Genomic DNA, 10,469 nt, shown 5'->3' with positions numbered 1-10,469 from the left:
TTTCAAAATATTTATTTCAAGTATAAACTTATGTAGTGTACTATATATAGGAAGACAATCACATATAAGTAATAAACTTGTAGAACATAATCATTTGATCATCAAAATATAAAAAAATGAAAATAATCTTATATTAGATAATCTGATTGAAAACAGTGTTATCTTATTCAAGTAACAAGCCCGAACCAGTTCCCAACTAAGAGTTAAAGCTCTTTTCTCTATATCTTCCTTCATACACTCAGCCCTTAGACAAGGATCATAAATTTTTAACCAGAATTTTTCCCCTAAAAATCCATATTTAAAGTTTCTGTTACTTTTATGGAAATTATTCAGTTTTGTTTATTCTTCATAAATATTTTTGAAATGCCACGAAGCAAACACATCCACCCTTGGACAACGTCTAAATCCTTTTGCTTACAAAAGTAGAATTAGCTACATAACAAGTCTGAGGTCAAGTGAGAGGCATCGGTGGGTTATTAACCTATACTGGAATGACCTATCATTTGATGACAGAGTGACAAGATGAACGCGCTTTGAAATTTGGTCCCATCTGATGACAACCCATGTTAACACAAACCTCCTGGTTCTAGAAACCTTTTCCAATGGTGTGCATGAGTGCCCTGAAGAGAATCACCAGGAGCAGGAAAGTTACAAGCCAAGTTCTTGCTGTGACTGGAGTGCTGGTCAGAGACAGTCACCGACCCCCGTACACCAGGGGAAATGCACAGCTGTCCCCCAGAGCACATGTAAGCCAAGTCTGGTGTGGGAGAGGGAGACCCCATTTATTTGGGTGAGGCAGGCTCTGTGCCCTCCAGAGGGTCACCATGAGGGAGTGGACCCTTCCCACCGAGGCCATTGTGTCCTACAGAACTCCATCCTGGGTTTGCTGGCTGACCTCTGCCCTTCCCTCCCAGGCTGTTCTCTGCTGGACCTTGCGTCTCCCGGCGCTGAAGCTGGGAAGTCTGGTTTTCCGCCTCTTGCTCGTCATCATCTGAATCGGACTCGTCGTTGTAGAAGTGGATTGTGGCTTGCACTGGGAAACTGGCCAGCACTTTTTCCCCAGAACTTTGCAGATACTCTTGGCGCTTTGAAATGGGTAAATAAAGTCTAATATTTAAGAAACAAATACACCATTAATCACCTAGAAACAGGCAAACTCCCATCTAGCGGGTCCTCTCCCCTAGAGGCAGCTAACCCCCGATCTCCCTCTCTGATCTTGCCTTCGCTGCGCACAGAGTGTTTCCGAAATCATCAGAACGCAAAACCGTGGGCAGGTGGAGAGACCTGGCCAAAGGAACCCTACACACCAGTTCAGAAATGAGCCTATAATCGGGGTGAGCAGATTGATTTAGACCACCACAGGAGAAAGGGTGTGCCTCCGTGAAGGTAAAAGGAAATTAAAACACTGAGTTTCACGTTGAAGAGTCTCATTCTGATCAAAGAGAGAATGTCATGTATCCTGGAGAATATATGTCTTATTTAGGTTAGGTCCCTATCCCCCGCAACACCTCCAAGTCTGGGGAATGTTGTGACCCTTTGGGCTCTGGAGGAAATCTGGCTCTGAAACCCCAGTCTAGAGAAGCAGCTAATTATTATTATAATTTTTTAAAGATTTTATTTATTTATTTGACAGAGAGAGATCACAAGCAGGCAGAGAGACAGGCAGAAAGAGAGGGGACAGAGATCCCAAGGCAGGGCTTGATCCCAGGACCCTGAGATCAGACCCTGAGCCGAAGACAGAGGCTTAACCCACTGAGCCACCCAGGCACCCCTCATGGAAAGTGTTTAAAATACCCCTCACTCTCCCCATTATCCCTCATTCTTACACCTTTCATTCACTAATTTATTTGCATTTTTTCTTGAGGTCTTCTGAGGAACTGAGAGGGATTATCATTTGACCACCACTTATTTGCAAAACTGATTTATTTTTTTATTTTTAAATAATCTCTACGCCCACCATGGGGCTTAAACCTACAATTCCGACATCCAGTCACATCCTTTACCAACTGAGCCAGCCACGCACCCCTGCAAAGCTGATTGTAATTTCTCTCTTGGATGGAGGAAAAAAAGAGAGAAAGAAAATGCCCTACTATAAATAATGCATGACGATTCCGACTTCCTAAGATTTTCTTTTTAAGATTTTATTTATTTATTTATTTGTCAGAGAGAGAGAGAGACAACACAAGCAGGGGGAGTGGGAGAGGGAGAGGGAGAAGCAGGCTTCCTGCTGAGCAAGGAGTGGGATGAGGGAGGGGATGAGGGCCAGATCATGACCTGAGCCGAAGGCAGATACTTAACAGCAGAGCCACCCAAGCGCCTTTCTGACCTTCCTAAGATTCCTGATAAATCAGGGATTCTCAACCTCCAGAGCGCGTTTGGCAATGTCTGGAGACATTTCTGGTTGCCTTGACGGAGGAGGAGCTACTTGCATGAGTGGGCAGAGCCCAGGGATGCTGGTAAACATCCCTATCATGCCCACCACGGCACCTTCCAACAAAGAATTGTCCAGCTCCAAGTGTTTGCAGTGCTGGGGTTGAGGAACTTTGCGACAAACAGCCACTGCATCAAGTAAAACCATTATATGGTTTTCTTTTTCTCTCTCTCTATTATATATATATATATGTATATATATATATACATATACACACATATATATATATATTCCTTAAATTTATGTGTATTTCTATATTATATAAATTACAGATAACGACAGAAATATAAACATAGTTTAGGGTTTGGCCATATTAAAAATTAGCCGGTAATGCTGAAGTTATTTACAGGGCAATTTGAATTTGTAAGTTGCCTGGAACTGATTTAAAATTCTAACAGGGGCGCCCAGGGGGCACAGTCAGTTAAGCTCCAACTCTTGGTTTCCACTCAGGTCATGATCTGGGTGGGGGTTGGGGGGTAGGGGGTGGGGGGCGGGGGGCAGGGTGGGGGGTTGTGAGACTGAGCCCAGCACTGGGCTCTGTGCTCAGCAGGGAGTCTGGCTGGGATTCTCTCTCTTCCTCTCCCTCTCTCCTCCCACTCGAACTCTCGCTCTCAAATAAATAAATCTTTTAAAAAAAATTCTAACAACAATAAAAACATAATTGGGAGAGGGTGATAAACACCATCAGATCTGAAGATTGTTGATAATTATTGAGGCTGGTGATGGGCATGTTGGGAGGGGGTCACAGGACTCTTCTCTCCACTTGTGTGTAAGCTTGAAAATTTTTATAATAAAGAGATAAAATAAAAATAAAGCTTCCCAAGTGATCCTATGGGGATGGAAAAGCTTCCCTTTCCAGAAATCACTCTTTGACCAGTCGGAAGGGCTTTCGATTTCATATCCGGCAATGAGGATCTCTGGATCTTACTAAAGTTTTCAGTCTTCCGGGATAACCAGGGTAAAAATACTCTGAGGAGGAGTGGCTCCTTTTGCTGAAGGGAATAAGAGACGGGGAGAGAAAGAGACAGAGAAACAGACCTAAGTCCTGAGCAAGAGCCACCTGCCTCAGTGGATGAATGTAAGTGGGACACAGCAGTGGGGGTGCTGTCACCCCCAGGACCGTGGGAGCACAGAAAGGCTAGAGGGGCCACCATGGTGGAGCCATCCCCCCCAGCCCTTCATTCAGTCACACACGTATTTGGAAGGTTTACTTTGCTTTAGACAGTACACTAACTGATACCCGGGAGACAAATTGGAATAGACTTAAATACTTAAGTAAATAAACAGATACACCCGCACATGTCATACTCCGCTGAATTTAACCCAAGACATGAAATGTAATGAGAGATATGAACAAAAGACTTCAAGGAAAGACGTCAATCCAGTCTGCAACTAGAACACTGAATGAATGAATGGATTCCAGAAATCCAACAAAATATTCTTGAAGTTTTGGGAGGTCATAATAACTAAATATTGGACAATATATAGAATTATTTTCTACTTTGTCAAGAATGTGCACAGTTGAAGACACGAAAGTGTATTTATGTCTCTATTAAAAGAAAATAATCTATTTCTTACTGTGAGGTCATGTTACCTTACAGGATGCTGAAACCCAAAGGCCCCCTTTGATCCCGGAGTTTGTTGGTCACCTCCAGGTTCAAGCTGCAAAGACAGACACGTACAAACACAGACATAGTCAAACACATCCCTCTGTGGTAGCACCTTGAAATTCTAGAAAAGAAAATCTAAGTGGTTTGCACGTCTTTTTTTTTTTTTTTTTTTTTAAGATTTTATTTATTTGACAGAGAGAGATCACAAGTGGGCAGAGAGGCAGGCAGAGAGAGAGAGGGGGGAGGAAGCAGGCTCCCTGCAGAGCAGAGAGCCCGATGCGGGACTCGATCCCAGGACCCTGAGATCATGACCTGAGCCGAAGGCAGAGGCTTAACCACTGAGCCACCCAGGTGCCCCAGTGGTTTGCACTTCTTAATAGCAATACGAATTTAGAGACAGTTTAAACACCTTTACGGTATTTCGTGAGCCTCTTTCTCTTCCTGCTGTCAGAGATGTCCTGGGCACCGTGAGGGATCAAAGACAGGAAGATGAGTCCTATACAGTCCTTCAGTTCAGGCGTTTCTTGTTTTTTTTTTTTTTTTTTTTTTTTTAAAGACTTTATTTATTTGACAGAGACAGAGAGAGAGGAAACACAAGCAAGGGTAGAGGGAGAGGGAGGAGCAGGGAGCTTGATATGGGGCTAGATCCCAGGACCCTGAAATCATGATCTGAGCCAAAGGCAGACACTTAATGATTGAGTCACCCAGGTGCCCCCAGGCTTTTACAATCTAATGGGAAAAGACACACTTAGGCAAATGATTACACTACAAAGCCTCTTACAGCAAGATGCCAAAAAATTTTTTTTAATTTTGTTTTTTTATTTATTTGACAGACAGAGGTCACAAGTAGGCAGAGAGGCAAAGAGAGAGGAAGCAGGCTCTCCGCTGAGCAGAGAGCCCGATGTGGGGCTCGGTCCCAGGACCCCGAGATCATGACACGGGCCTAAGGCAGAGGCTTTAACCCACTGAGCCACCCAGGTGCCGCGATGCCAACAATTCTAAGCAGGGAGGAAGAAAAGGTTCACAGAGGGCCTGGCGGAGACATCAACAGCATTTGGGTGTGCAAGTCTGAGACCATTCTTGGCAGAGGGGAACATCAGATTCTGAGGGGACGGAAAACAGAGATCGTAGGTGGAAAAGGGTGAGGAGCCCCGTGCAGAACGAAGGAGAAGCTGTGGTATTTAATGGGCCCCAGCAGGAAGCCGAGTCCCGATCACAGGATGCCTTGAGGACCTACTTCTGAGCCTGGGTTTCATTCTGGAGAATCACTAGAGACCGTCACTAATTTCTGAGTCAGGAGTTCAACCGTCAGATCTGTAGTTCAAGGATATGGTGGCCCCCGGGACCAGCGCACAGCCTAGCTTGGGGAGGTAAGGGCTCGGAGGTACGGGTCAAGAAGGGATAAAGGTCTGAACAGGGACAGGAAGGGAAAGGAAAGGTGGATTCCGAGGGCACTTCAGTCATATTCAAAAAACAACCTGACCATTTGAATGTCACGAGTGGAGGAGAGGGAAGCCAGTCTGAGGAACTAAGGGCTACGTTGATGGAGATAAGATACAAGCAGAGAGAGAGAGAGAGATCGCACGCCAGGCTTGTCCTTGTGGTGACCAGCGTTGGTGCTAGGGAGGTGAAGGGACAGCCACACTCTGCCTGTCCAGGCCTGACCCCATTCTGCCCAAATTCATGAGGTCCTGAATCTCAATGAACTGTGGTCAGATGATCTGATGGGCTACAAAGCTGGCAACTGTCGTTCGATCTCAGAGCTCCTCCACCTCAGAGCTCTGAAAGTTGTAGTTACTATGGAAGGCGGGAAGAGATGCTTTTGCTTGAAAGTGAGCTGAAATGAGCTAGGGCAATGGGTCAGAAACCCCAGCGCTTGGGTTTGCATGGAGTTTAGCAGGAACCAGATCAGGAGTGAGACAAAACCTGCTAGAGCAGGACAAGAAAGGACCCTGAGGATGGTTCGTCACCAACGATCATCACACCCAATCCATCCCACAGTGATAGCTGTGTAGCCTTTGCGAGCAAATGTCATTATATTTTACCATTATATTTTTTACAATATGCTGTGATAAGCGATGTCAGGGAAAGAAAAAGAAGCTCTTTGAACACAATCTTCTCCAAAATGAAGTTCACTTTTTGAGGACTCCAGAGAATCATGTCCGTGCTAAGCTGTGTTGTAATTATAAAATACCCCTAATTGCCGACTAACACAGTAAGCAATCCTGCGCTGTCAGAGGTGATTTTACATCCTGTGAGGGGAGAGCATCTAAAGCAACAGGGCAAACTTTGGTGGACCCCAAAAGACAGTGACAGCACAGAAAAACAGCTTCCTTTAAGTGAGTAATTCTAACCAGACTCTGTGAAACATAAAATACGCCTTTAGAAACTCTAAAACTTTACCCCCCAACATACATAGCTTTATGCCACAAATATCTTCTAATTAAAGATCATCTTCTGTTGGCAGAAATGTCTACACATTCACACTTGGATAATTCAAGGGGATCAGGAATGTATACAAGGAAAGGTTGTGTGTCCTTAGGAGTAAGAGAAGAGATAAAAGTAAACTTCCATTGGAGTCTCCGGTTCTCCTCTCCACGCAGCCTCTGACTCCGATAAAGCGATGGGGTGGGAAGCCTGTAACATGGGAGGATGAGCCCAGCAGGAAACAGCCCCAGACGTCTCCTTTCAGGAAATCACCTCCCTTGCAAGGTGGGCAAGGGGCCAGCAGGGAAGTATAACAGAGGTCAACAAAGGCTTGGGCTGTGGTTCATTTTCCCCAGGCAGGAGAGGGAGACCGCTCCCAAGGGGAGGTAGGGGTACCAAATGGGTGAGGGTGACCCAGGTGCTCAGGGCAAAGGGCTTTGAACCCCGCCCTCGAATTTCTCGAGAAATACGCAACAGGGCTCTGGAGCCAAGGAATTTTCCCGCGTTGTCGGGAGAGGGCGCTGTTGAGCAAGAAGCGTTCTCTTCCCGCGCTAAGCGGCGCTCACCCTGCCCGGGGTCGCGGAACCGTGAGCGGTGCATGGAACCTGCGGTCGCCCGCTGCTGTCCTTTCCGCCCGGCCAGCTAAGCTCTGCAAAAAGCTAGCCAGTCCCCTGAGAGCAACTCCCCCCCAAATCCACGGACACACCCCTGCCATGCTGACGATCAACTAGCAACTTCCTACAGATTAACACTTTCCTGCAAGTAATCGTTTTTTTCTCACAAATATCCTTCTCATCCTAAGAGGAAAAAACCCCCATCTGCCTTGAATACTATACTGTGCTATTGTATTTTTATTCTTACAACAACGGATAGGCTCCTTATACCTTTCATTTAACAACAACAACAAAATGGATAATTGTGAACTTCTATAATTTCTCCTTCTCTCAAGCACTTTTTAAATCTTATTAAGAACTTGAGCTTGAATGCAAAAGGTGCTAATTATTTTCCATTATTTAGATATTGCACGTATTTAAAAGTAACTTGGGCTACAAAATCATATACCTTGTTAATCTGATACAGATTGCATGTTTAGTTTTTTTAAATTCCATTATCCAAGCTAATTTAGTAAAGTAGTGTGAATATCAAAATACAGCCAAAGGTCAGCTTTCGTGTACCCGAGTTTCTTATCATATTACAAATAACTGTACACATTACCTATACCACATGTTGGGTAAGTTAAATGCATGGTCCTTTTCAGCCTGATTAGCTCTCCAGCATTATAACAGTCATCAGCTTACATTTTAAGATTTTTGGAAAGGAAAGGTAAAGTCTATGAAAGCAAGCCATTACTTCAATAAATATAAAGCAATTTAGGTACCAATGCAGGAAACAAAAGAATTGTGGTGTAGATTAATCTTTACCCACAAAGCCTTGGCGGGAGTGTATTTGCTCAGACAACATGAATTACCCCAGGAGTGCTTGCAGACTGGCCAAAAGTGCTTCAGGAAGGGCCAGATGATGGGTGGGGGCTTTTAACCACCACTTCTGGGAACCCCAGACTGGTTTCTGCCCTTATTTGCACTGTGGTACCAGCCCACCAGTAATGGCACACCCAGAAGGGGGACTGGGGCAGCCTTCTCCCCTCCTCTCTACACCTGCTCGTTTGCAGCGGGGGAACTCAACATAAAGAAATCTCTGTCGTTCTCGCTCACTTTTCTAGAACTCTCTTATAATGCCCTTGAAAGAGCTATGCCATAGTGGCTTTGCTTTCAAGAAAGCAAGCAGTAGCCCAGTCTATACATGTGACTCAGGTCTGATCAACCGCCAGTTCACCCAGGTTCCCTCTCCCAGGCCCACAGGCAGTTCTGCATTAGGGGACCAAGGGAGGGAGAGACCGAGGAGGCCTTTCATGGTCATTTTTGAGTTGCGCCACTTTCTGGCCGAACCCTTCGATACCACAATGCCCACCTTAGCCTTACCCGGCTTCCAGTTCTGGTCAGCTCAGCTTCATGGGATGTGAGGATCCAAGGTCTCCACGGTGTGGGGCTGGAAAGGCAGGGACCAGAGGTGAACCCCAGAATTTTCTGCTGTCTTTTAAAATTATATCATAAGAGTTATCGTTCTTAGCAATTCCAGTGTTTGACTGGGAGTCCCTGGATATCACAGAAAGTTCTTTCAAGTTCTCAGTCTGTGAATAAACTGATGCTATTTGCGTTTTTGTTTTTTTCTCTCCTGCCACATTCTTCTCTGCCGTCACCGGCTTTGAGAAGATAATCTGATGCATATCAGGGGACATGTAAATTGAGAGATATCCCCTCCCAACCCAAATGGAGTCTCCAGTTGATTCCCTACTGTAGCTGGCTACTTTTGTTGCTCATTAATTTCAACTGCACCCCCTGGGCTGCTGAAGGATCTTGACCCCGCAGAGATGATTCCACAGGGTTCTACAATGCAAAAGGGGGGGTTGGGGAATGGGTTTCTCCTCTCTGGCTGCCTAGCCACCCAGCCCCTTCCACACTTAAACTGTACTATCTTGAAAGGGCTGAGCCCCAAGTGCAGGGCAAACAAAGACTGTCATCAAGAGTGTGACAGTCAACGTGAGGGGACCCTCTGGAAGGCTAGCTGGGAGGCTCCGAGACTTCAAGTTCCCAGCCCGGTGAATTTCAGATCTATGAATGGAAGCGTTGGCCCATTGGTTGGTGTGCGCCTCCCGGGCCTCCACACTTCGGCGCTGTGCGCGGAAAATGGAGAGCACCGTGCGTCCCCGTCCAAGGTTAAGGAACTTGCTTGGCGTCGCGGTCGGGCTCCGGGGCTCCGCCCGGGTTCGGGGAGCTCCACGGCGCTGGCATCCCGCTCTGCGCTCGCTGCCCCGACGCGCCGCGCGCCTCTCGACGCGTGCAGGGGGCCGCGGGGACACCCTCACCTCTCGGGCCCGCGCGGCGGCGGTGGCCTCCGGGCACCATCCGCGGGGCAATGACAGACGCGCCCGCGCGCCTCCCGGGCTCCGGCCGCCGCCTCGGGTCTCATGGTGCCCGCGCTGCCAGCGCCTCTCCAGCGACACAGCCGCGCCTCTAACCGCTCGGGCGAGGGCGCTCACCTACCAGTGCGCTCCGCGCCAGGTTTAAAAACGGGGGCGGGGCGGGAGGGGACAAGGGAAACCGAGGAGGAGGGGGCGGAGAGGGCGCAGGAGAGGCTGCGGGAAGGGACCGGGAAGCCGGAGAGGGGGAGGGGAGGAGAAAAGCTTCAGAAGGGGCGCCGCGCGGGGAGTGAGGTGGGGGGAGGGGGAAACTATCCGTGGAAAGGACTCAGAAAGCTCGGAGCGAGGGTGTGGAGGGGACAAAGGAAACCCAGGGAGGGTCGCCAGGGGCGGGGACGAGGAAGCTTGGGGAACGCGGGGAGGAGGGCACGTTTTGGGGTGGGGGGTTCTGTAGGGCACCCTCCCTATGGGGTCGGGGGTGACGGAGCACTTGCGCAGGGGCCTCCCCTGCTGGGCGCGGGAGCGAAGGGGTCCCTGGCTTCTTCCTGCCCCTCTGGGGCTCCCCGCAGGCCTAGGGGTTCTGGTTCCAGCGGCAGCGTCTAGGTGCCCAGATTTCCGGAGGATCTCACGTCCACGTTTTTAAGCAGCCGCGCGGTTGCGGGGGCGGGGGGCAGTTACGGTTGTCTCGGGACCCACGTAGACCTGCCCTGCCTGAGGTGCCGGAGCGCGCGCCCGGGATGCCCCGACGGCGCTGCGCGAAGCGAGTTGGGTGGAGACGCGGCTGCGCTTCCAGGCGGTGGAAGGCCGCGGAGAGGAGAGAGAGAAGAGAGTACGCTGCCCACCGTGCCGGGTCTTGGGAAAGAGCACGACTCTGCATGGGGGTGCGAGGGATCTGCCTCCGGTTAGCCTGCGGCCGCGCTTAGAAAGCGCCTGGATGAGCCTGGAGGCGCCGACGCCCGGCTTTGAGGACACTTCCCCAGGCTGCAGGGCTCCAGAGCGCGCAGGAGCGCAGCTGCCACCGTCG

At 48.7% G+C, this 10,469-nt stretch overlaps 1 protein-coding gene across 1 annotated transcript; it reads right to left on the bottom strand.

Annotated features, from left to right (window-relative positions):
- Positions 1-782: 782 nt before the first annotated feature.
- LOC111155620 (ripply transcriptional repressor 3) lies at positions 783-9,431 on the bottom strand. Its single transcript, XM_022515887.1, has 4 exons — positions 9,256-9,431; positions 8,448-8,514; positions 4,026-4,093; positions 783-1,107 (listed from the first exon to the last, which is right to left on the bottom strand). Exons 1-4 carry the CDS (start codon positions 9,429-9,431, stop codon positions 783-785), a joined length of 636 nt encoding a protein of 211 aa, XP_022371595.1.
- Positions 9,432-10,469: the final 1,038 nt, after the last annotated feature.

Source organism: Enhydra lutris, unplaced genomic scaffold (assembly GCF_002288905.1).
Source record: "Enhydra lutris kenyoni isolate GAN:26980312 unplaced genomic scaffold, ASM228890v2 scaffoldscaffold43, whole genome shotgun sequence".
Classification (NCBI taxonomy): domain Eukaryota; kingdom Metazoa; phylum Chordata; class Mammalia; order Carnivora; family Mustelidae; genus Enhydra; species Enhydra lutris.
The sequence above is the reverse complement of the archived record's forward strand: the minus strand, read 5'-3'. Positions and strand labels throughout refer to the sequence as shown.